Here is a 27,697-nt window from a genome sequence, read left to right as displayed (position 1 = left end):
AGGATGTCAAGCCAGGACTTCTGCTACCCACCGAAAAGACTGGAGGTGAGGTGTAGGAAAGGTGAGAGTACCGGGTTAGCATCCCACTTGATGGGGAAAGAGGGAGGGCATGGCCAAGCACCGGGCTAGGGGCTTCACACTGCAGTCAGGGTGTTCAACTGTTTCCCACCCCTGGCTCTCCTGCCCTCTGCTGCTGCGGACACTGAGCTGGCTGCTTTTCGGAAACCCTGCTGAAGGGTGCGTGGCCTGGCCTTGGCAATGCCCTGTGGCACTGCAAGTGTTCACTGAAACGAACAGCTCACCTGCCTGCCAGTAGGTTATACACCATGTGGTTTAAACAAGCAAGATAATGAAGCAGAGAGGGCTGACTTACTCACCTTTTGCCCTTTTACTCCACTGCAGTCACATTTTCCACAACCGGAACAACCCTGAAAATAAAAGAGAAATTGAGGATTAATTTTCTGAACTGGGTGAGAGGCTGAACATACCGCAATGAGCCAGGGATGTCAGCAGTACCACCCAGACTGCAAGGCTGGTCAGCATGGGGAATGTTTGCCACGCCCAATGCAATACTGTGTTATCTTTATATAGATGTACACTTCTGATCTCAGTCACAGTCCAATAAAAGATGCCTTTGTAAAAGAAGAAAGAAATCTGCTATATTTTTTAACCATAGAAAACTGTTATATTACTTCTAAACCATTGTCTTTTGGGCCACCATTTAAAAAATAACTCATTTTTATTGAATACACACATACTCTGCATCTAGCAATATGAATGTCTCAATTTAAAACAAGTGGATACTCCTCTAGGATTCTATATTCATACATTCAAAGCCCAACAGAATATTTAAAACAAAAGCAGTCCAGTCAAAGAAGCATCTCTTTAATATCAGTTTGTTAATAAATGGCTTCCATTCTGCATAAATACTTAATCTCTATAAATATGTGCCATTGCTTTGAAGAGAAAGGGAAGGTAAAACTGCAGTTCATGATTTATCTTTGTGGTGGGTTGACCCTGGCTGGATGCCAGGTGCCCACCAAAGCCACTCTATCACTCCCCTCCTCAACTGGACAGGGGAGAAAAAAATATAACAAAAAAAGCTCATGGGTCGAGATAAGGGCAAGGAGAGATCACTCAGCAGTTACCACAACAGGCAAAACAAACTCAACTTGGGGAAATTAGTTCAATTTATTACCAGTCAAATCAGAGTAGGATAATGAGAAATAAAAACTAAAACACCTTTCCCCCACCCCTCCCTTCTTCCCAGCCACAAATTCACTCCCGATTTTCTCTACTTCCCCCAAACAGTGCAGGAGGATGGGGAATGGGAGTTGCGGTCAGCTCATCACACATTGCCTCTACTGCTCCTTCCTCCTCAGGGGAGGACTCCTCACACTCTTCCCCTGCTCCAGTGTGGGGTCCCTCCCACAGGAAACAGTACTCCATGAACTTCTCCAGCGTGGGTCCTTCCCATGGGCTGCAGTTCTTCATGAACTGCTCCAGCGTGGGTCCCTTCCATGGGGTCACAAGTCCTGCCAGCAAACCTGCTCCAGCGTAGGCTCCTCTCTCTCCATGGGGCCACAGGTCCTGCCAGGAGCCTGCTCCAGCGTGGGCTTCCCACAGGGTCACAGCCTCCTTCGGGCACATCCACCTGCTCTGGCGTGGGGTCCTCCCCGGGCTGCAGGTGGATATCTGCTCCACCGGGGACCTTCATGGGCTGCAGGGGCACAGCTGCCTCACCATGGGCTTCACCACGGGCTGCAGGGGAATCTCTGCTCTGGTGCCTGGAGCACCTCCTGCCCCTCCTTCTGCACTGACCTTGGTGTCTGCAGGGTTGTTCCTCTCACATATTCTCACTCCTCTCTTTGGCTGCAGTTGCTGTTGCGCAGCAACTTTTTCCCCTTCTTAACTACATTATCACAGAGGTGCTACCACCATCACTGATGGGCTCGGCCTTGGCCAGTGGCAGGTCCGTCTTGGAGCCAGCTGGCATTGGCTTTATCAGACACAGGGGAAGTTTTTAGCAGCTTCTCACAGAAGCCACCCCTGTAGCCCCCCTGCTACCAAAACCTTGCCACACAAACCCAATAGAATCTTCCATGCTTAAGGAGAAAAAATAACAGACCTGAAGAATGTGGGTTTTGTTTCTTTTCTCATGACAAAAAATGTTGCCTACACCCTTTGGGTGTTTACCATGAGATCTCTTAACATTCATTTACTAAATTTTTTTAGCAGTAATTGGCAATCATCTGGATGATAGGAAGATGATAGTTTTTAAAGGAAATTAAAGATTGGTATAATTACCACAGGAAACTATATCAACAAGTACTTCTGGACATACTTTATGAAATTGAGTAAAACCACAGCCTCTAAGAGAGCAAACTGCTCCTAATGTTAAATATTAGGTATGGAAGCAACTGTTAAGGTTTGCTGGCCAGACAATGACTAGCTCTAAGGTTCTGGTCCATTTCTTACATCTACAACATTTCAAGTGATCTTTCTTTCTTGCCCTCTATAATGACTAACTGTAATTGTCATTATGACACTCAGTAAAAGCAAATTCATTGCAGCAGGAGAATCGTGTGTAAAAATACAACCAGTCTGAATTATTTTCCAGTGGAAACTATAGAGCTCCTTGTTTTCTGAAAGGCTTTCCTTAGGACAGCACCACCTCATGGGGTTTCTACACTAGATAAACTCAAGTAAAAAACCAGCCAACTTGTACCTCCAGAACATGATGGTACTTCAGCATAGATGTTGACAGACTCCCAAGTCTATCTGGATTACGTGAAGTGAAATTCTGGTGGGCAGATGGACAGGAGGATTTGGGAGAGGGGCATTTTCATCTCAGGAGGGAAGGAAGGTGGACTGTGCAGCTGGCCTTGCTAGTCCTGACAGCTGATCTCACCACATGAAATACTTCTAAGTGCCACTTCCCTCAGAAGCAAGGGAGAGAAGGTATTGCTGCAGGTGTTTGAGGAAGGGAGCTTAGTATTAATAAATGCTACCAAAAGCTTTCATGCCTTTGTTCACATAAGCCTTAAGATGGAGACTTGAGAGATTTGGGAATTGGTTTGTGTGGATCAAGTCAACAGCAACCGAAAGACTGGGATTTCTATGACGTAATCATAAAAAGCCACTCATCTTTTTACAAAACATGACAGGTGATAACATATTAGAGAAGTCAGGTTAACTGATGCACAAGTAAAAGCTCACACTCACTTTGTGTTACCAAAGTATTTCAACACACTTAAGTGCATCTGGGCTACTCCCCCCTCTTCCTCCTCATAGTCATAAAGCAACCGGTGAGTATCTTCGTAGTCTGTCACTTTCACTGCTATCATGCCCCTCAAAAACAAACTAGGAGGAAAACAAGCAAAACATTTGTATCACTGAATATTCCACCAATGTACATGAGATCCTTCAGCAGCAGCCCCATTAAGCCGTTATCCGGAAGCAGCCAGGGACAGTGCCTTCCCAGAGCCAGCCCTCAGCACGGGTGCTGGGCACCTGTCCCTCCACACCTGCAAGCTTCACATTCTAGGGGGACCTCAGTACTTCTGGGAAATAAGAGCAAATGTACCGAATCCAGTTTGAATTTGGAAAACCTCCAACAAGACCAATAAACATCATCTCTCTGGAAAGTTAAATAATACAGTAACATTTTTACTTGTTAAATACATTTTCTTTTAAAGTAAAGCATCAAAGAGAAATGGGTGTTTAATACTAAAAATAATTAAAGGTTGTCCAATAAAACTAAAGTACCAGCTCCTGAAAAATTCATTGCTTTTGTTGAGATTCTTTTTTTTTCAAATGTAGATCCACTGAAATTGTTGTTTGAGGTTAAACTTTCTCCATATTCACACAAAGCAAAAATATTCACATTTTTTCTCTTACATTATTTCAGCATTTTACCATGTTATATTATAAATGCACAGAAAGATGAAAATTAACACCAATTAGAATGACTATTAACCCTGTGCTACAGAAAGAGAGTTAGATCTGAAAACAATGCCAACACATGCTACAACACCAACTCAATACTGACCAGGAGGGAAAAGCACAACCCACTGAATAATCTGTGTTACTTCTTGTGGTACATAGTTATACCTGGAAAAACATTGGGCCCCCCACTTCAAGAAGTGACCCAATGTGACCTCTCTTAGTTTTTCAGAGCTGGAGGACACAGGCTTACAGCTCATACTTCTTCCTCCAACATCATGGAGAATGTTATCAGTTTTATCAACACATCCCTTAAATTCAGAAAAAGTCTGTTCTAATTGCACCTGGGAATGTAATTAAAACACGTCATTGAATCATTATAAACATCTGTTTTCAAGTTAATCCCCACATATTTTCTTCAGCCTGTTACTTAACATGCACCACTTTAGAAAAAAAAGTATGTTGTTATTTATTTTTCAGTTGGGTTTTGTTCTTAAATTTAGCATGGACAGAAGAATGGACTTGTGCTTTCGGGCCTCTTTTTGTGCTCCCAAAAATGATGCCATTATATTCAATTTTTCCTGTTTTTTAAGCCTCAGATTAGAGTAACCAAAGGCCAGGAAGGTAAGAAGGTACTGAGCATCAGGAAACACAGCTGCATAAGGTCCTATTTGCAGTCATGTGCTGTAGCCTGCTATGCCAGAACAGGCCACCTGTGCTACAAAACTCTGTTTATTTTACAGTAGCATCATCTCCTACTGTCACTGACTGTAACCTTTGCAGGTGTATGGAAGGCTGGCCAACAATGACAGCCACTACTGGATAGCATTATCCTCAGCTACTGAAATGTAGTTTTGAATCTGAGGGATGTGATAACGTTCTGCATATACTAGAAGGAAGTATGAGCTTCTTCCCCTTGGTCCTCTGGGAAGATGGGAGGACCAGACTGGAAACAGCTCATGGATCAAAGGTCAATTTAAGAAGAATAAAGGGGCATATAAGTAATGAGGTGAGAAACTGAGAGAGCAAAATGGTTACAGCAGGTACATAAATCAGGGTCTGGGTTCACCTAACCCAGCGTAGGTACAAACATCTCTATAGCCATTGCAGTCTGCCTTTATTCAATGGCAAGAAACAGGCACTTCTTAGTCTGGGACCCATCTCACCTATTTTGGATGTTTGCTTTCAGTAGAGATGAAGCACACCTTGGAGGACTAGACTGAACTGGGCAGAAAGCATTATGGGCTATGTGTGAAAGCAAGGTGAAAAATGAAGAGAAAAGTGGATACGGAGGATCAAACCACGGACTAGACGTTACAGACAGAATGGGACGGAGTATAACAATAGCTCTTCATTCCTTGGAAAGCATTAGAAATTTAGCTGAGTATCTTTCAGTCTGTGAACAAGGGATCTGCACTTCTGGTACTCATTTAGGAATGACTTAAGAACCTTACATATTCAAGTCCTAAGTGGGAAACTGCACCCTGAAGGAATAAAGATAATCATGACAAGGTAAGTAAGCTGAAACTATGCAAGTTATTACTTACATCTAAACTTTTATGATTTTAAATTGGTCTCATGATACGAAGAATCCAGTTCATGATTTCCTGCCACACATGACTAGAGATAATGAGACAAACGAAGACAAATATTTTTGTCCTATCTCCCAGACATCCTATCTGAAACAACACCTTCCCCAGGAACTGCATGGAGCTTGGAGCAATCGCTGCTGTCCTCCAAGTGCCAAAACAGAGAAGGAATGGTGCTGGGCAGGAAGCACAATCTGCGGGGGAGGGATGAAAAGGCAGGCTCTTTATCCTTTGTCTAGGAGCCAGTTACAGACTAATCCAAAGATTTTGGCCAGGTGCACCATGATACCTCACCTATTTTGCTTGGTAGGCTGGAAGTTTTCAAATAGCCATAGTTCCCTTGCACCACAGCCAGCCTCTCATATAATATTTGAAGACATTAATTTTATCTTACTCCTCCCACAAAATATCAGTCAGCCCAGAAGCAGAAGCTCATTTTAGTGATACAAATTGCTTCATTTTTTGACAAGCATTTCCGTTCTGTTTCGTTCTCACAGACTGTCTGCAACTGATAAGCCTGGTGAATCATGCTAGCAAATCAGTATTAAACTATAAAAAGATCACATCCCTTCAACATCACGCACATGAATGTGCTATATGCATACTGAATGTTTCCCTAAAGGACAGTGCTTCATTTACTATCATATTAACATACAGTTCTAAAAAAGTGCTGCTAACGAATGGGCGTCCCAACCTGGACCTCTAACTTCCATGAATCACGTTAGGAGCCTTAGGAGTCCTAAAGCCCTGTGAGTGACAGAGCTGAGAAGGCTGCTAAAAGTTCCTGCAGCAGATGGAAGAAACTCAGCTCTGCAATTCAGCCTGTAAGACATCTGTCAGATCGTAGCTACAGACTTTTGTTGCGTTTTGCCCTGTTTTCCATGTCCAGCTACTTTCCTGGCATTTGAGGACTATTGCTTGGAACTCACACAGGAACGATGCAGACAGCCAGATGAGCAGCCTAGGAGGGAGATGACTGCCATATTTGGACATGCACCATTTCTGGAGGCTACAGAAATCTCAAAAAAAATACAAAGGCCGAGTCAGTTCTTGGACGCTCCTCTCTTTTACAGAAGTGCATTTTTTTCCCACAACATCAGCTCAGATGCTGCTTGCTGAGTTTCAGTTGCTGAGCTGCCTACCAGCTTAGGCTAATTGCACAGGTATCAATCGAGTTCAAATCTTACCCTGTAAAGCACACGCATAAGGTAGAAATTTAATAAAATCCTCACTGTTTACTTAACTTTGTTCATGTTGAAAATCTTATTCCACAGAATACAGTCACTTCTCCCACCCAAAACACAGTATCTTTCAAATGACTGAAAATCCTGTAAACAGGTGACTGGTGAGAATAGCAGAGATAGGAAAATCCTCTGACTATTCACAATGCTTCTAATTCATAGCTGAAATGCTTCAACAAGTAAAAATAGTCATAATTATTTTATCTCATGATTCATTCATTATAAAATGACATATTCTGTTTAGACATGACACTTAAACTGATGATGTTTTCTGATGAAACTGAAGATTTCCTGCTGCATGTTGCTTTAGTTCAAACCCCAACTGGAACTGAATTCCAACAGAAGTTCCAAGTTTGAACACTGGCAATGGCTACACCAATGGGATGGGGATGGCTGTTTGACAGTGACAGACTTAAGTCTGAATCTCCTCCCTCCACACGATCCACCCCTACTACCCCTACGCTAACCTAATCACAACAGGGAAGGCCAAGGGAGATTTATCGCTACGTAGCAGACACTGCGCTTCCACCTACACACATATATGCACAACTCACGTAGCTGATGAGAGCTGGATCAATAGATGCCTTCAGTTTCACATCCCACCAAATACAGGAATAGGGAGGTGATGCCAGCTGCAGGACACTTATCTCGCATTCCTCTCATATTTTCTTCTCTCTTCAGAATGTCAAAATAGCTCCCCGGCTGTATTATTATTCTTCTCTTTACCCTTTAGATATAACTGTATTGAATTGGCTGAACTGCTCTTTTGTATGTAAAGTACCATAAGAGGAAATCACTGCTATATTCCAGTTAACCTCAATATTTTTCTTAACTGATTCTGCAGTCCATTAACAACTTTAAAAAAACTCATGTTGCTAAAATGTCTGATTTACACTTAGCTCGAACAAAGAGGATAATAAAAAAATCCAGACTGTCTTAGCAAGTTAGCAAAATTTAGTTATTTGCCTTTGTAATATTAGATTTACTTTAGATTATGGAAACAGATGGCTACACTTGAACAGTATAAAATCCTCTTTTTTTCTTGAAAAAACATACCAGCATGAAAAGCTTCATTGTTTCTATATCTGACTATACTATATTTAAACAAAAGGATAAAAATTGTGATTTGCAAGAAACAAGAACTCTCATCTATTAAAAAACCCACAAATGACAGACTTACAAACTTAGTTCCGCTTAGACAAAGGTAACAAGGTATGGATTAACATACGTATAAGCTACAAGTACATTTTGAAAGGTTAAGTCATGTATTGATATACTGGTTGACAGGAACTCTGTGGGGGAAAATTAAATTTGTCCCACTTAAACTGGGGTTTTAAAACATATTTGTAAAAGTGTTGGCAAAGCAAATTGATTGCTCAGTGTAAGCACATCATTCTTCTTTGCCACAATTTAAAAAAAAAAACAACCACAAAACCTCAAAGTCACTCTCCTTCAAAACACAGCTTCGCATTAAGTGTTTGACTCAGACTTAGAGTTGTTCTACTATACACTATCTTCTGCCTCAGAAGGTCTAAGCTCACTACTCCTGGAAGAGGAGGAAACCTGCTGCACTGCGGAGCACTTCAAAGGCAAGACTGTCCCCCTTTCTCCCATTGAAATAATTTCATTTCACATAGCACACTGAAATCTTATTAGAGCAGAGATGGGAACCTGAACACCTTCCTTAATGACAGTCCAAAGCACTGGAGTATAAAGGCATTTCCACTCGCTCTCATCTTGCCTCCACAAGAGCTGGGTAGCTGGGCATGGAACTGCACTACCCAAGTGTGACAGCAGATCTCCCAAGCATTGGCTGGTATACAGCGACTCATCCACGAGCTGAAGAGTGGATTCAAAGCTCCTCACTGCACTGAACATCGGCATCTTTAAAATTCACGTAACCATCAGGAAAAAGCAACTCCTTTTTGAGACTAGGCGTTTATTTCCTTTGCTCGTAACAAATGAAGAAAAATCAGAAAAGTCAAACTGTACTATTTAAACATTCCTGAAAAATGTCTCTGAAACTGTTTTTTTCTTAATAATTTTATTATTCTTAATATTTTATCTTTGACTATTTTGTTCAGAGAATATGGTTGAAATATTTATTTCAGCAATTCTAAAGTCAAATATTCCATCAAATCGCTAACTTGCTGACAAACTCACCCATTTCTGACCAAAATGTACCAGCTAATAACTTTTAAAGGTTATACTCTGTCTCCATTAGTGTTTGAATTGGCATTTGAACTTGAATTGGAATTTACTTCAAATTGACATTTGAACTAAAGCAACACAGAGGGGTATATCATCACTATTCTCATCCAAAACCACAATCAGTTTAAGTGCAGTGCCTAAACCAAAAAACATCACTTCAAAACTGAAAAACTACTAAGGCTAGCTTGAAGTGAATCATAGAAACTATCATTTTTTAGGACAAGTAGTATTAATTGGTAATTAAAATGGAAACCTCGGCGCGAGCATTCGCACAAGTACAGAAAGGAGAAGAGAGCAACTTGGTGCACTGTCCCTCACCCTTGGTCACTCCCGTAACCTCTGCTGGGATGAGGGTAACTGCTGCTGCTTGGCGGTGCCTGTGCTAAAGGACTGGCCTTGGTCAAACGCCCAAAGAGTGGGAAGTCTGTCCCTTACAGGAAGGAGCTGACACAAAGTTGTCTTGGACTGATGATTTGAACTTCAACCCTCAAATAGTTCAGGAAAAGGAACACCTCCTGTGCCTTCATCTTCAGGACTTAAAGCAGAGAACAGAAATTGAGCACAGCTCTCATTTCATTTGTAAACCCATCAATTTCAGATATCTATGGACAGATAAATAACAGAAAAAAGGGAACATTTTATTATTTTATAATGTCAGCAAGCTCCAGTCTTTCTTCCTCTCCCAAGTCCTTTTTCTCCCCCATAAAAAAAAAAAAAAAAAAGTTGGCAGCTTATCTTCATGTTCTTTTTTTTTTTTTTTCCTTTTTTTCCCAGCAAATCATGGGCAGACGTCAACTATGACTGTTCAGGGAATTCCCTGAACCAAGGGACAGCTTATTGGTTTTACAACTTTCAACTTCTAGGTCATCAAATTAAGTTCAGCTCTAGTCAGCAATCACTAGAAGTTTAAAGTCCTTGGTTGTGTCATTTCCATTTTCTGTAGATCCAGTACTCACAGAGCAGCACAGAAGAACAATGCCGTTCAAGATGTCCTTGTAGAATACCACCTGCCTCCAGCTGCCAGGCCAGGTGGAAACAGCTCTCCCCTAAGTCCCATGTCACATCTGCCAGGCCTATGTAAATATCTCAAATGGCACCAAATGCCTACATTTAAGCAATGGAAATAAGTGTAACCCAGTAATCTCCAAAGGCTCATTAAACCTTGCATGGATAAGAAGAATTAAAATACTCATTCTCCTGAAGACCTCCTTTGGCTGTAGGTTGATGTACATAAGCAGGACAGAAGGAAGCAGAAGTGGTCCCCACTCATTTCTCTGTCAATGCACTGCTGTTCTCCTAATTAATCTTCTAGTCATAGCTTTAGACCAGATGAAAAATCTCCTGGAACAAACCTACACAGTGGAAAAACGTGGCACTTCACGGTTACTAGTATGTCAGTGTATCAATTAAGTAACCCTGTTAGTCTGAGGGAAACTTTGAGTCCCGAATTAACATACAGATAATATCTGAAAGGAATGGCAAGTTACTGTCTGAAATATCACCATGCATGATGAAATTGGAACTAATTACAACAATTCAGCTCTGGTTTTATTTAAAAGTCTTGTACAGTTTTCAGAAAATCAACTGATTTTAAGAAAAGCTCTATAGAATACAATCAGAAAAATATTCATTATGGCTCTTGGGACATGGGGGGCCTGTTTGTAGTTTTTGGCAGGGTTTTTTCTGCTTGGCTGGGGGGGAGGGTTGTTTTGTTGTTGTTGTTTTTAGTATTACAAGAATCCTACAGGATGTTCACACAAAAATTGCAGGCAGACCACAGATTCTTATCGGAGATCTCCAGTGTATTTTAGCCACTTAGGGGAATATTGGTTAATGTTTAAATGTTTAATATTAATTATTTCAGAAAATATTTATTTTGTAAATTAGGATTGGTTGGAATTACTTCACTAAAAAGATGTTAAAAAAAAGTCACACCTTCTTAGTCAAAATACCAGACTGCTGGAGCTGAAATGTTTTGTTGCTGGGACCTCATTTTTTACATTCTTTTCCAAATTCCCCAGGGGTCTGTCCTGGAGGTAGGGTCATGGGAGTCCCCTGAAAGCTGCTCTGTGAACATGACTTTCCTGTTGGTGATGTGAATGTCATTTTCACAAAGCAATGCATATCCAGGGAGATTCCAGTTAGTTCACAGGAAATATAAAGTTATTCCTGTTGTTCCATATTTGGACAAAAATGACATTTAAAGCAACTGTTTCCTCTAAATACATTATTTTACAGGAAGCTCTGGCAACAATCAAGTTATTTGCTTACTTAGTGAAATTTTCAGAATATCACATTATACCACTCAGTTCTGCACAGCTCAAAGCAGGTAACTGGTTTATGAATACTAACTAATGGCATTATGATTAAAATATAAAGCCTCCCATCAGCATTCTCTACTAGCAGGTCTATTTCCACAGACTGCCAGATACTGCTTAGCCTCCAGCAAGCAGAGAATACTGTATTTACCAAGTGAATATCGGTCCAGTTGGTTTTGTACCCTTTTCCAATTCAAGAACTTCACTTTCAGTTATATTCTGAAAGAAGTGAAAAAAATTCCAGGTGCCAGTGGGATCCTCTGGTGTTATAGTCACTGGTGTTACTTCACCGACAGCTGAGGATGAGAGCATACTCCAGGACTTTCTGACATCCAGTGGCAAGCGCTTTCAGGAACGCATTTCAAAGGGCACGACCCTTCCTAAATTTGATTATGGCAATCGTTGCCAATAATGCCCACCCTACTGTTCTACTTTGTGAATGGGCAAACTGAAGCCAGGTGAAACAGGTGAGAAGCTCCCATTCCTCATCTTGCCAACTTAAAATCCGAGGGGAGGACAGGAAAACCTGTTGCAGAAGCACCATGGCTGTTGCAGAGCTTACCACCTGCCTCACACGCAACTACTCTGGAGCGTACAAAGCAAACTGCTCCTTGTCCTGCGTGACAGAGATCCAAACACCCTGCCTTCTAACTCGCCTTTTTACTGTAACTAGCATTCGCAGTTACTAGGCACATAGGCTGAAGGGAAACCAAGCATCAAACTTCATTCTCGTTCACGAGGCAGAGAGATTGCAGTCTCTGAAACAAATCACACGAGTTTGTTTTTCTTGCTGCCTTCTGGGATGGGTCCGCACAACCACTTCCAGCACCTGCTCGAGGTACAAGGCTGGATCCAGCCGTAACGTGGTAAGATGGAAACAGTGTCATTACAATGGTGTCCTGTAACTGCTGCCTCTGCCAGCAGTGGCAGCAATGCCGAGGGGACAGGCGGCAGCCTCCTTGCTGTCCTCTCAGTACACCCACACCCGCAGGGATGAACTGTTTGTTTTCTAGAAATGCCTCAGAGCTGCTCCAGCCTCTGTGCCTTTGGTGTTCAGCACACGCCCCCATTTTCACAAGCACCAGGGTACCCATAGTAAGTCTGAGTACAGGTGCTCGGTGTAGTTGAAAGCCTGCCCCAAAACAGCTCCAGCGGGCAGGCAAAATGCAATGCCACCAAAACTCGGCAGAGGCTGAGGGAGAGGCAGCCAGCCCAGCAGTGGATGCAGCCCCTCCCGGCCATCCTCCACCTCCCAGCGTTCCCCTGACTCAGGCTGGAGGCAGAAACAGGCTGAGAGGAGAGGAAACCGCCATGGAGGACTCCCTCCTTCCCTCCTCTCACACATGGCGGCACTCTCTAAGCAGCTCTGGGGAACATGGGAAGGGGCGGCTGCCGCCACCGGAGCAAGCCCCCATGCCCACAGCCCGGGCCCGGCCTCGCCCGCCAGCAGGACAAACCACAGCGGCGCGGCCGCAGGCCAAGCTCGTTTGCTGCAGCACGATTTCTCAAAAGGTGGAGAAGAAAAATATCCCTCTTAATGTCCATGTAACCGCCCTGCTTCCTCGCTGACGCTTTCATTTACCACGGTGGTTAGCGGGACATGAATGCGCAGCTGCTGTTTGAGGCACCAAGCGTTACACCCGGTATGGCAGCCCAGGCACAGAGGTGGTGCCCACCCTGCGCGCCCAGGTGGGCCACGAAGGCCCCAGGACCATCCCTGCGGCCGCGGAGTCATGGGCCCCTTCCCCGATACCCCCATCACGTGAGGCAGGTGCTGCTCCTCGCCCCACGACGGCTGCTCCCCCTCTCAGCACTGCCTCCATCATGGCCCCGATGAAGAGGCCACCTCTTTGCCACACTGTCCACAGCCATCACTAAGTCTTTCCTTTTGCGACCAGTACTCGCCTGGCTCCTGCAAGCCCCCATTACGCCGGGGAGCGCAGCAAAAGAGCGAGTCTGCAGGGGAGACGCAGCGCTCCAGCACCCCAACCCTCCTCAAGGTGTTTTTGTAAACCTGAAGGCAAAGGAGACACCTCAGGAGGGATACGCAGGAAGCCAGCAAAGCCATTCTGCCAATGTTTACAGCAAGTCCATGAGTGGTGCTTGGTGCGTTCCCTTCCCTTAGCTGATAAACATGAACATCAACATAAACAAATACATTCAAAAGTAACAGCTCTAAAACAGCGCAGCAATAGGAAGCAGACGGCTTCTTCCTCAGCCATCCTTGCCTAGACTAAATAAATGGAGAGGCGAAATCCTCTTGATTGGGATGCACACCAAAGAATGCGAGAAAAGCACAGGAAGATTAACTGGACTTCTAGGCTTGGGCCCACAGAAGAAACCCAGGTGAGGTACAATCCAGCACGGATACTGACTGCTGCGTTTTGAACTCAAAAACTGAAAGCCTGAGCCTGGCTTTCCTCTGGATGGGCTCTGAGCACGGTGGTTTTGCTTATGCAACTCCAAATTTCCTGTTAACACCCTCCCGCAGGGTGATTCATCACCAGCGGAAGAGTTTGTGTGCATATGCAGGTAGCACCACCACCCTGGGCTGGATCTTGCCCAGGAGACCTCCTGCCTCCATGTCACATAAGCTGCATGAACGGTGTCCGTTTGCTCCATCTTAGTCCTCTGCTCCCCATCACCAGTTCCTTACCCTTCAGCCCTCCCCGAGTCTGATTTTGCATGACGTACGAAACGACGTAGCTTTATGTGGGTATGCAGTACCTGCAGCCAGGGCTCTGCATGCGTGCTGTCAGCAGTTCCTCAACACAGACAGACTGCTGCCGCAGAGTCACTCCCTGGAACCGTGGCTGTACCCGCACGGCAGGAACATCCCCAACGCATGGCCCCGTCTCGCAAGAGGTGCAGCATCCTGCTACTAAGAAGATTTGCCTCTAGGTGTCAAATGCTGCAGCTTCTGCAAGGAAAACCTTAAGGGAAGTCCCCACTGACCTCCATGGCATATTGCAGGTTTATACAACTTGTCATTAAAATCCTTCCAGGAGGACTTTGTCAGCCAGAGTATTTAAAGGCTTGTCAAATTTTACTGGACTGTATGCAATTTTTATTGCATGAATTTATCAGAACTGTCTAAACAATTTCTTGATGAAAACAATGCTCATTTCATGTGAAGTCATCTTTTGTTCTAAAAGGAATCTAAACCTTTTCAAAAATTCTGACAATGAAATAATAAATTAATAATGATTAATATAATTTAAAATACATTCTTCATACTTCACAACACTAGATAGGAGAGTAGCTCACTAATCTCCTCAGTAATACTGGGAAGAGGAGACAGGTAAAACAGTGATAGCCTCACTCTGGCTAGCAGACTCAACAAAGAGTTGTTAACGAGCAATTGTTAACGAGCAATTAATACTTTTAAAGAACCTTATGGTATTCTGGAAACAGCAGCAGTAACCACAGCAATTCAACATACTTGTCAAACACTGGACTTAAAAAGCATGCAGCATGTTTAGTCTACTTAGCAGCCAGCCAAAATATACACAAAATTTCATTTTATAAACCCACTTTTCTTCCCTACAGATCTCAAAGCTCTTCCAAACAGGTTCATCCTATGGCAATACCACTTCTACAGGAAAAAAGCTGCATTTAATTGCTCTAGTGAAAGATTTCAGCCAGTTGTTGCATGCAGCCAGTTCTAAAAACTGCAGCATCACAGGGCAGGCCTAAAACTGGAAGAGTATTTCCTAAAGTGAAATCTGGTTTAGTAGTATTTGCATTATAACCCTACCACAAATTTGTGACTGGAAGCAGTACCAGAAGTTTAGCCTATACATTTTTCTCAAATATTTTAACAAAACGCCAGTCAACAATCTACCTGGGCATCTTCTCTTCAGCTCTGAGTTACACTTTGGTTCAGTTAAACTAATAATTTTTGCAACAAATTGTCAGTCATTTATCTGTTTCGACTCCTAAAAACCCATCAAGGGAAGCATTGTTTTCTCTGCTCTTTAACAGGCCAGTGAATTCTGGCTTTTGCTCCTGTCAAGGATGCCATTGACTATAAGCTGGTGTCTCTTCAGGACACATCAATATCTCTTCTCCTAAAGACTCTGCACACTCCAGAAACACTTCACTCAGTTCTAGTTACATTTCAAAGGACACCACTCCATATTTAAAGACCCCAGATGGATATGGCCATCGCTGTTGAAGAGTCCCAACTTGCAAGAGATATATATATATATCTGTTAAATGCAAAGCTCACGGCTTTATAAAAGACCTTGCTCAGTAAATAAGTGAAGACTCAACTACTGCTCAGAAGCACAAAGAAGACTAACCAAAGGGAAAAAAAGCACTTTTTCTTTTCCTTTGCTGTTGCAAACAAATGATCCCAAAGGCCTCTTTATTCCTTTCTAAGAAGCACCAGCTAAGTGGTAATATTCAGGGGCTTGTCCAAGTGGTGTTGTCCTTTAAAAAATGGTCTAGAGATAAGAAAACAAGAAGAGGAAAAAAAACCCCAAACTAATCCCCAACCCTCAAACCACCTGTAAAGTTCAGCAACCCAACAGATAATTGAGAAGCAACGCCTAAATCACTGTTTCAGTTCACAAGTCCATTTTGCAAGAACTTTACCATGCCCCATGGCTGAGGCAGTGCCTCATATCTGGAGTAAGCCGCTGGCTCTAGATCCTGCACAGGCAATGCCAGAAGCAGGGAAATACCTCCCTTGGTGAGCAACAGCCTCTCTCTTTCACAAGCATACTTGGGCACCCATGGTTTATGGTGGTTTATGACTCCCTTGTACCTGACTTCAACAAAAAGAACAAAGAGGAGCTTTACCATAGCCTAATCTACTGATTGCAACAGTCATCTGAGAATTAGGAGCTACAGAGAGGAGCACGTCTTCTGCCACCTGAGGAGCAGCATTATTACCACACTGGGATGTAAAAGCTAGCTCCTCAGGGCAGCAGTCACAGCACCAAGCCTGTCAGAGTTCAAGGAGCTTCTGGACAACGCTCTTAGTCATATAGTTTAGTTTTATGTAGTCCTGCGAGAAGCAGGGAGTTGGACTCAATGATCCTTATGGGTCCCTCCCAACTTGAGATATTTTATGGTTCTATGCTTAATGACTTGTATGACTTCCAAGAACTCAGGCACTTGTGTGCATTAGGTTTATAAGGAGTGAATGGATCAGACCTCGAGGGATGTTGCTGTCATCTTCATTCATCTGATGAACAGCAAACTTACATAGGAAGGAAGGGGGACTTAGGTGGAAATTAGATGGTCTAAATCTCACATTTTGTCTCATTAAATTCCACACTTGAGGTTGTTACATCTCCTGTTGGATTCAGTTCTTAGTTAAGAGCCCTAGGGCATAGAGGACTTCAGAGAACAGCAATGCAGTCAGTGTCAGTCAGTCAGTGTAGCTGATAATTGCCCTAAAGTCCTAGAGCCCTAATCCTCTAACTTGCTCTGAATTCAATCCTTACATATACACACCAGAACGCTCATACTAGCACAGAGTATAATGTCAGCTCTTCCTATACAAATCAGCTCTTTATTCCAGAAACCACTTTCACTTGCAACTGGATTGGGAAATTCTAGATGCATGACACACTGCAAATAAGCATGTCTATTAAAGAGAAATTTGTCTCAAAATCAGTAACTAAAGACTAACCTAGACTGATTGTCAAACAGCTTATTTTTTTCTCTTTCAGCTGTGGAACTCAATTTTAGTAATGTGGTTGGTCAACCGGATTCTTCTAGCATTTTTAAAACCTAGTCACAAGGAAAAATCAGTACTGTCCACATGTACTCTAATTTACTTGTCTGGCCCAAATGAAAAACAGACACAATTTTCTCAAACCCACATTTTTCAAAATTGACATTTGAAAATCCAGTTTTAATAAAAATATAAATCTTGGAACATGACCGCAGTACATCAAAATAGTGACAGGAAATATTATTTTAGTGTGCAACATTTGCCAGACGCAAAAGGAAACAAACTTGTCAGTCCTCTCTTTCTTTTATGTTTCTTTGTTGACTAGACAGGAAGCTGACAAAAATTGATTTTTTTCCTCTTGTAAAGCATACAACTTAATTTTTATTGTACCACTTCAGTTGCTGACTGCATTTCGTAAATAAAAACATACTTCATGAGCATCCAGGGAAGTGTTTAATATCTGACAGTTTACAAAAATGCCGTACTAATTAAGTACAAAAAGAAAAGTAAATAGCTTTCATTGCAGAAAAGGAAGTAACGTGATTTAGAAGAGAAGCTGAAAATCCGTTCTTTTCTACGGCAACTTCCTGAGTGATGGAAAAGCTGTAGCTGAGTAAAATTAAACATTTGCCTAACCTGCATTCCACATGTAGAGGTCAGCAGAAGTGCAAACATTGATGAACACTGAGATATAGCTGTAAATATTTTGTGAGAAGTTTATTTAAAAAACAGTAAGAAGCAGCCAGATAATGTTCAGCTATAAGATTTCTTCCACTTATTAATAACAAGCAAGCAGACACAAATCGGCTTCAACACCCTTGCTTGCTATTTAGAATTAAAAAACAAATACACCAGAATGAGCTCATTCATCCAGTAAAAGCTTAATACTAAACACTACAGATCTCATTCTTTGTCAAAAAAAAAAAAAAAAAAAAATGTTCTGAAATCCATAAACATGGGTTATTATAGACCAGGGCTGAGTATCAAGTTCAGAGCTCTTCCAAAAGATATCCTGCCCATAAGAGGCTCAAGGCACCCAGAGGGCAAGACGAAGGCCCCAACGAAGGCTATTCCTCCTGCCACTCACTGAAGGGCTGGTTCACAACAGGTAAAAGCCACGGAGCCCAGTCTTAGTGGGACCTGCCACAGGTTTGTCCTCTCCCTTCTGCAGCCCTAGCCCTATTCTTGTGCTGCCACTGGCACACATCAAACCCATCCTGGGATTAAACTACACGAGGCCTAATTACAGTGACTTTTCTTCCCCCTTTTTTTTTAATGGCTCATTTTAGCTGATTCAACTACCTTCATGCTGGGGTCAATCAAAAAAATTGTGCCACAGTGGAGGGGCAAGATGATGCAAGCAGGACCACAGGTTGAACTGCCTAGGAACAGCCTGATATGGGGGGTTTAAGATTGACATAGGCTTCACAAGTACTTTAATAATCAAAGGCACTTACCATTTTATTAGGCACTGAGATAAATTGGTAAGCTGATATTTATGAGCTACTGCACGCTACTGTGCAGAAAATGACAGAGATCTCCAGAGCTTACCTTTAAAATGAAAATATTACTTATCATATTCCCTTCTCCAATAGTGCATCTTCTACTTACTAACAAAGATACTTCCATTTTTATTGACATCAGTGATAGGAGGTTCAAAGTATCTCTAAAGTTATGCTGGTCTAAATTCTTCAATAAATTTGATACTTACTTTTCATTTTCTACACCTCTATGGCTTCTGGTTTGTAAGTTATTGTGTCCTCTTGCTTTTTTTCAGAATAGACTGACAATATCATATCATTATGGATATTAGCTGAATTCACAATAGCAGTTAATTGTAATGTGACTGCAAGCTCAGCCAGGCTTCTTATTTGTCAAAAATGACCATACATCGTGGCACTACCAACACGGCTTCATGCCATAAGTTGCAAATTTCAGGGAACTCGGACAGATGTTGAAAAGAAGCTTCCCAGTGCTCTTTCCTAGAGCCTTCCCAGCCTGTGAATCCCTCTGGAAGACATGTCATCCAGAGTACATCTAGCAGTACGCACAGTTTGTAACTTTGCTAAAGAAATTTAAAATTTCTAGTTCTCCTGCATTCTTAAGTATACATCCTTGTGATCCGCAGTATGTTCCCAATACTAACATACAAGCATAAATCCAAGAAAATTATCCTCAGGTAATGAAAAATTACCTCAAGTCATGTACAAAAGAAATGTGACGACTCACAAAGTCCTAACTGACAAGCATTTCACTAGAATTACAGCTGTTTTCAAACTATAAGTTAGCCTAGCTGTTTCAGAACATTCTGAGTAGATTCATGAATGAAAAAATGTTCAGCTTAACAATTTCGCTACAACAAGAAATGCAAATATTGACAATTCTGAGTAACGAGTGTCCTCAAAAAAACAGGAACAAAAGTGATAAATGTAAGCAAAACCACCCAAAGTCACATCACGAGACCGCCTTTTAATGCCAGCACATCTGCAAAAGTCATATTAAAACTCAAAGTTCAGAACATGTCATTCTCATGGCAACATCCTTAATGCGCCAGATGTATTCCCAAATTGCTCCCTACAACAGACCACACTTTTAACCACGCATCTAAATAACACTTTTTTAAAAAAATCTCATATATGCACTGTGTGAAATGTTAAAGAAGACTGAAGTGATCAAAATCACTACATCTACTTATCAAAAGTCACTCATGAACCAAAAGGCCATTAATGCTGCCTACACATAGCCTTAAACTTTTGACTACCACCTTACAGATGTGTTGCAAGTATTCATGACTACCTGGGGTCCTTTCATTTTTGGCACTCTGCTTTACATAGGAGTTATATGAGTTTATGAAACATGTCCAGGGGTTTTTTTTATTTAAAATATCTCATCCCTTTGACTGGCTCATAGATTGGAAATCTGCAAACTAAAGATCAAAAATAGTAGATAAACTTCAAAGAAACTGAAGGGTAATTATTAAAAACCATCCTTTTTAAGCCAAAATCACACTTGCTTTGTGTCCACCTCACATTTCTTGCACAGGGATGATGGTAACTCCATTTGGATTTGCTCATGGATTATTTTTCTAGCTGATGTAATTCAAAAGTTGAAACAGAAAAAAAAAAGTCAAATGTTAAATAATTCAAGCTTTTAGGGTAGATTCAGTCTGTTTGATATATCATTAGCATATTTTAACCAGACATAGTGTAAGCAAAAGTTTTACAAGGTAATTAGTCCCCTAATTTCACTGGTGCTCGCTTTAAAGGAGATATTTATTTATATTACTTTTTTACAATATTTACTGTTCCCTGTCTCTAACAGTTTATTTGATCTTCAAGTAAAATAATTTGGGTTTGAAAAGTACCCTATTAAGATAAAGATAAAACATTTCATTGAAGTCATATATAGTGCCAGAAAGAAACAGAAGTTACTTTATTTAAAAGGACTTTAATAATTAAACTGTGCAACTTTCAGTAGTTCTGAGAACTACTTTCATCAGAAATTGAAAAGTTTACATCCCTATTGTCACACATGAACAAAACTGGAAGCCCAGGAAACATGTGGAGCAAAAGTGCTCTCACCTACAAAAACCAGCCAGGCAAGCTCAGCCTATTTCCCCAGCAGTCCACATCCAAAAACCACCCTGACAGACTCTTGTATTTAACCCTTCCTTCACTTCTTCCTGAAGCATGATGTCTTGAGCATCACCCTAGGCTGGCGTTACTCAGAGCACTCAGAGTGGAGAAAGGAAAGCAGGAAAAGGCACTGAGATGTGGGATTAGGAGCTGTGGTTGCCAGGTACAGGGGCACGAAGAACAGGAGCAGGTTGTCCCAAGGGGGAGGAGGAGGAGGAGAAGGACATTCGGATCCCAGAACCTGCAAGCATCTCCACAGGAGCACGCTTAAGGTCATACATTTCAATTTTATCCTATGTGGCTTTCCTTTCAACTGCAACTGAAAAAAAAAAAAAAAAAAGAAAAAAAAGAACTAATCAACGGACTTCAACAGAATTCAGAATCCAAGCACCTATAGTCACAAACATGCTTGTGCCACAGCATCTCCCAGAAGGAACATACCCCACAGTGATTTACAAAGTGTGTGCAGCAGCAGAATGGCTTTGAGGATGGATACTGTTTGCCAAAACAGAAAATGCACCCAGACTGAAAGAAGAGATGGCTGGTTTCTTTCTTTGATACGCACCCATAGTATCTGACTCGTCCCACAATTCCTTCAAAAAAAGAGACAAGAGTGGTGCCAAACAGGCCATGTGAGGTCCAAGGCCAAGAGGTTCTGAACATCCAACAAATTTTGAGCAACTAAATGAGAATATTGCTGGAGAGGGGCAACACTTAGAGCATCCAAGTTTAAAAAATAAAAGCCATGAGAAACACTACTGGAAAAGGGAAAAACACCTGCAAAGTTTAGTTTAGCAACAGCGTTAATATTAGTATTATTATTTCCTCTGTACAAATCAAAATAAGCTTCATAATTTTCAAAATTGCAGAACACTACACAGATCCAAACCACTGCAGAAGATTCTTTCAACAGAGTGCTGCCCCCATCACATCACCTAACAATATGATAGGAAACTCCAGAGTACCCAGTGATTTTGAAAAATCTTATTACTCATTTAGATTTGGGTATAAAAGTGTAAGTTTGGGCACCCACTTATTTAGTAAATATGATAAGATTTTGTCTAATTTTCCAAGTCAGAGAGCTTTAAGAATTGAAGAGGCACTCTAACTGGCCAAAATAAAACAAGAACACCATGAATTCTCTAAATTTTACATTCTCCCTTAAAACCAGCATGTCATGAAGTCATCTCATGTCTCCACACTTGGCAGATTTTCTGAAAAGATCCAAAATATCACAACCAAAGTTAAGCGTTGCTTAGGTAAAGACAATTATTTTAACCGGAAAAAAAAATTCTGGTTTCAGCTCAGAAGCAAGTCATCATAGAATGATTTGAAATAGTCTTCTTGAAATGCCCACATATCAAAAATAGAAATGCTTTTACACTACTCAAATCAAGGCCTGATATAACAGTAACTCGTATAACTTTTTAGATCATGGAATCACCATTTCATCCCTTGGAAAAACTCTATACAAAAATAGCATCGGTGGGAAGATGGAAACATTAAGCAATTAGTACCACAGAAGATTCTGCTATACTCATTAGGACAGCAGCCTTCTTCCTTTGGTCTTATTTCTTCACATCCTTCCTTCCCTTTAGATGGCTATGTGTCACCATTTTGTAAAGAAGAAAGCATCTGAATTTTATCTTTGCAAAACCTCAAATGTATTATTTCCAGAATTTTTATTTCATTGTAGAGGAATAATGTAACATAAAAAATTACAGGTATTGCAATATTTCATTCTTATCCAGGAAAATGTGTATCCCTTTAACAAAAACCAAAACACTTAAAAATGCTTTGTTTTCTCTTAACAATGGTGACTAATTTCAAATACCACATGGAAGCATTCATTCTAATGTACAAGTCAGAAGGAACCTTGACTTACATACTGTTTTTCCCTCCTCGTAAACTCTTTTCATCCTTTCCATTTCAAGTGCTACTTCTAATATGTGTACAACCTGTCCTGAAACATCTTAAATACTTGAATCACCAGGAAACTTCAAATAGGCTCTAACAAGTGTAAAGGCACAGAAAGCTTTTGATTATTTCTGACCAGAAGGTATTGCTGGCAGTAAAAAGTTGACCTAAAGGTACTGTTGGCAGTGAAAAGCTCAAGGACAAACCAAACTGGTTTACAAATGCTCAAGTTGCTCTTTTCTACTGGTTTACAAATGCTCAGGTTGCTCTCTTCTGAAGAATTCTTAGGTTTGCTTCTTTTACATGCACACACCTGGGCCGACAGACACACCACCAGCTCACACCCTAACCCTGCTCTTGGCAATTTGTGGTGAGCCCTGACTAAGCAGGTCCCGTGTGAGGACTTCCACACCAGAGACACGTCCCTGGAGACTTTATTTTATTTTATAGCTTACTTGTACAGTAATACAACAGATTTGTTACACCTTGTAACAGCATGCAGCATCATTAGTATTTGCCTGTTGGTCTACTTCACCACTTCACACTACTTAACTGCATGCCACAACAAGATTTGGGCTTGGATGACCGTGAAGTGGCAAGAGCTGGTCTAGCAATGCAAATGCAAGGCTGGTAACATGGATAGTGTGCAGGGAATTCTTAAGCCTACTACTTAGATTGCATGACCATTCTTAAAGCAAAGTAACTTGCAGTATGAACTATAACGTATAAATACATCTCGTAGATGTGATTTATAAGTCAGTGGATTAGTTGCACAATCGTAAGGTTTCAGAAAGCAGAGTTGCCGTATCGTAAACCCCAGTTTCAAAAATTGCCTTTCAAAAAAAGAAGTGGAGGAAAGTCCTTGTGTGGAAACTATTCCTGAAGAAAACAGCTTCGCCTGTGTCTTTCAGGAAAATGGCTAGAAATATCCGAGATGACTGACAGAAGTGACAATTACGTTGAACAAAAATACATACAATGTATGCAGCATGTTGCTAGAAAGGGAATCCCTATATCCTACAGCAGGAGCAGCTGTAGGAAAGAGCCTTCCTTTTAGTGCACGGTTTTTTGCTCCTTCCAGTAACAGATTTAAACAGTCTCTTGTTTAAATCTAGCTCTGCAACAGACAATATAATGTTTTGCTGTGCAAACTCATCTGAAAGAACAAACTTGGACCTCACTCCTAAACATCTGAAACACATATTATCTTCAATTGCTTCTTCTTATCAACAACAGTTCATCTTCTCCCTCTGACGTGGTCTGTACTTTGCTTTGTATGAATAACACTAAGTGCATTAGTGACCAGGTATGACAATCCTGACTTCTTCATATGTGGGTGACGCTCAAATGGAAGGCACAATCGTATCTGCATGGGGTGATGCAGATCAATGCTATGCAGGGTCTCGCTGAGATTAGGACATGGGTTAGATCCAGCCTGAGGATGCTTAATTCTGAAAAGAAATGTGATGCTTGAGAGGTGGGGGAAGTTAGCTGGAAGAGACTGTGTAAGTAGCGTCATCTCTATAACCCTTTTGTGTATGAAAACTAGAGTGAAAGAGTGGGGAAATGTATCCTTTACAGATTACACCAGTTTTCTGAAGACTAATAAAACTTTCAGGCACTAAAGGATTCCCATGGTTTAAAAACAACAATAAAAGGACCAAAAAAAAGATTTTCAGTTGTCTCAGTACAGCTCCAATTCTCACTGAAGCTTTTCCTGCAGTTAGAGCATTTATAATCTTTCTCATATGTAAGAGGGGAATGACTGCAATCACTTTTTCCTCAGTTAAGTCATTAGTAGGGTCTTGCTCATTTTCACAACACAAAAATATCTCAAGACCTCTACACTTCTGTCAGCTTAGGTTCACACCAATGAACATACAAAGTTTTAGTAATAGGGAAATGGATTTCATTGGGAAACAGGGAGAAATTAATAATTTAGTCTTGTGTCTTCATGCACTCTGTGCACTGCATATACTCTCCATTTCATCCCTCTCTGATTGTGTGCCCTGTTTTCAATAAACTCTTGAATGGTTTGAGATTCACCCCAAGAGGGAAGGAAGAGCAGAATGAGCTACCGAGACTGCTCCAACAGTTCCTTCCCCAGGAAGGCTTTTGCAGGAGCAACATTTCAAACCACAGCACCTTCTCAGGCAAAAAATATTTTGGTCTTCAAGATTAGGCACCTTTAAAATGCAAGATGTAGTAAATTAATCTCAAATGCCTATAAAGTAGAGCAAAGGTACCCTTTGACAAAAAAATGATGAGGTATAAAAAGCAGAGTAAGAATAAATTAGAATAGCAACTTCACACATACTTAAGGAGAGTCATATGTGGCTCTAATGAAGGATTATCAGATTCAATTTTGAATGTTATCTGTTTATTCTAAATTAATGGTAGCAGTATGTTAGCCATTTGCACATCAGATATCTTATTTCATTTATAATAACTCCTAGAAGTGCATATCCCATAATAAAATGGCTATAAAAATAAATTCAGTTTACAGGCACTAGCTCAAGCATTCTTGAAAGGTACTTTCAGGATTTAGAAAAGTGATACTTATTGTATTAGAGAAGTGGATTATAGAAATGAATTATTACAGAAATTGCTTTTCTACAAAGTTTTTGCCTTTACCTAGAAAAAAATAACATTTGAGAGGTCTATGTTGAACAACTGCTTTTCAGCGACTACACTGAATACTGTAATATTTGTCATCCTATTTTGACTTCGTAATAGAAGCCTTTATATTTTCACTTTCAAGCAAAACCAGTTGACTTTTCATGTACTTTCAGTTTTCACAAATGAGTTCCTGGCAATGATTTAATCTCCCCTCCAAACCAAATAAGATTAGATTACAATTACAAAGCACTGAAAACAGGTGATGTTGTAAACTCTGACACAGTATTAACTATGCTGGTTCAAATGGCACTGTGACATTTTCTTAAACATGGTCAGTCACCACTTGTCTACGTAGCTTTTTGACCTTTGACTTCTAGGAGAGTTGCATGAGAAACAGCTTCTTTTAACGGTGAAGTCATCACCAGGCCATATGGATCAAGTAGGGATATTTAGGATACTTCCAAACCATGGCACACTTCTATTTCATTACTGAAGGAATTACAGTAACAAATCTAGAAATAAAAAGTAGAAAAATAGTTCTTCACTATACCCTCTTTGCTGACAATTCTGGAACTCCAGTTGGCCAGCTGGATATTCATGCCAATGAGGCAAAATTTTTTACTTATTGTGTGGATCTTCATAATACATACATTTCATTTCAGTGAATTCCCCCAAAGACACAAGTCAGACGAGCTCCCACTACCAGCACTGATTAGACAAATGGACAATCTGGCTGTATTGTCACCAATTTACTGAAATAGTACTTGGAGCACACCACTCTCCACAAAGTTTCTTTTACACAGTTTACTAAGATAAGAGAGAAAATATTTCTAAGAAAAAAAAAAAGAGTTCTTCAGAACAGCAGCTTCAGCAGCAGGTTTGGGATGAGCTACTTCACCAACTGTGATGAGATTTGCTCTCAGCCTAGCATCATGCATTCAGGCTTTAACCAGACAATTAATTAAAAAAATCCTAAATTTATTTTAAATATACATACATTGCAAGTACCAACATAAGTCAATGACATGCAAATCAGCAGGAGAAAAAAAAAAAAAAAGACAAAAGACAGTTCTTTAGCCATGATTAACTGGATCTGCAGATGACATGAAGCACCCTCCCAGCAGTAAGCATACATTGGGCAGCATGGCAAAGGAGGCATCTCAGGATGAGCAGGATGGGGGATGCACTCACAGGCAGCTTCAGAATGGGACAGGACTGATGGAGAAGAGCAGCAGCAACCAAAATCCTGGGGAGGTTCTCCATACTGGGAGACTGGGAGGACAGGAATTGCACAAAGTCAGAGCGAAACAGATTTGCTTCTGTGAAAAAAGGGCCAGATAAGAGGACAGACTGGAGAGGCCGCCAGGACGAGGGCATCAGCCCACGAGAAGGTGAAGATGTCGTCATTAGCTATAACCCAGGGCAGATGGAGCACGGGTGACCTCAGCAAGAAACTGGGAGAGTCTCCTGTTGCTGAGGCAGCAGAGGTTTGGGACCAGATATGGAGAACTGAAGAATATGAAGGAGTTTGAATCTTTGGGCAAAAGTGGTGAGCAGAAGATGTCAGGAGGAAACAAGAGCGGGGAAAAAAAGAGGAGTCCCCCAGATGGGCCAGAGATGAGCAGAAAATTGAGACTGGGTCAAGACTGTGGACTAAAAGAAGAGGGGAAACCATAGGGAGGTCTCCCTCTCCATCCCTGGCCCTTCTAGTCTGGGCACATGGACACACACATAGGGCTGCCACCCAACTCTAACCCTCAGTTGATTTTTTGCTTTGCTATCCAAAACTGTTCTTAGCTTAGCTTACTTTCATGAATCAGCATCTCAATTCTCTGTAAATCAAAAGTACAGGGGGAATACAGGCTAAGTTTTCATCTTTTTTTTTTTTTTGGCTTCTAAATAATAAAGAAAACCACTAAAAAATGAAATAATAGTTTGCCTGCAGTTCAGAATATCAAAGATCTGGTTTTTTACTATAATAATTACACACACAAAGTCTAAGCTCTGAAAAGAAGTCAGTCATCTCAAATTACAAAGACATGTCACTGTAACAATGCGGTCTTCCTTTTCCCACTAGGGGAAGCATTATCTTTATAACAAATACATTGCTTAAAAAAAAGTCCCAAAATACTAAATCCATGGCTCATGTAATTTAATGTAAGCTGCAGATACGTGCAAGGTCATATGCTAAGTAAATTAAGAGAACAATATATTGGCTCTGTCTTCTTGCTTGACTGCCCCAATACGTATGCTTTGTGTAAAACGCTGGCAGTGCTGAGGAGCTGCGCTACGTGGGAGGGCAAGCAAGAGGGGTGAGGAAAGAGCCTTTCAAAAGACACTGGAGTTTTCTTCAACATTGACTGGCATGTTGGCAACACACAACCCTTGCCCTGAGAAACACTAGAACTCCTCTCCGCTCCTAAACAGGTCCTCACACAGTTCGGCCACATTCACTGAAGTTTTGAAAAACTGCCTCGTAACTCTCATGCACATTCAGTCTCAAAGATGACTAAAAATTCACAGTTACAGGCAA

The 27,697-nt window shown here is 41.2% G+C and overlaps 1 protein-coding gene across 1 annotated transcript in view; it reads right to left on the bottom strand.

The window, feature by feature from the left end:
- The window catches only part of COL4A1 (collagen type IV alpha 1 chain), a 131,146-nt gene that overhangs the window by 71,331 nt on the left and 32,118 nt on the right, over positions 1 to 27,697 (bottom strand). The window contains exon 2 of the mRNA XM_075711776.1: positions 378 to 428. Coding sequence (XP_075567891.1) covers positions 378 to 428 — 51 coding nt within the window. The remainder of the gene's footprint in view (positions 1 to 377; positions 429 to 27,697) is intronic.

The sequence above is a fragment of the Pelecanus crispus genome, chromosome 1 (assembly GCF_030463565.1).
Source record: "Pelecanus crispus isolate bPelCri1 chromosome 1, bPelCri1.pri, whole genome shotgun sequence".
Classification (NCBI taxonomy): domain Eukaryota; kingdom Metazoa; phylum Chordata; class Aves; order Pelecaniformes; family Pelecanidae; genus Pelecanus; species Pelecanus crispus.
Note: the sequence above shows the minus strand (reverse complement) of the source record. Positions and strands in the feature narration are given on the sequence as shown.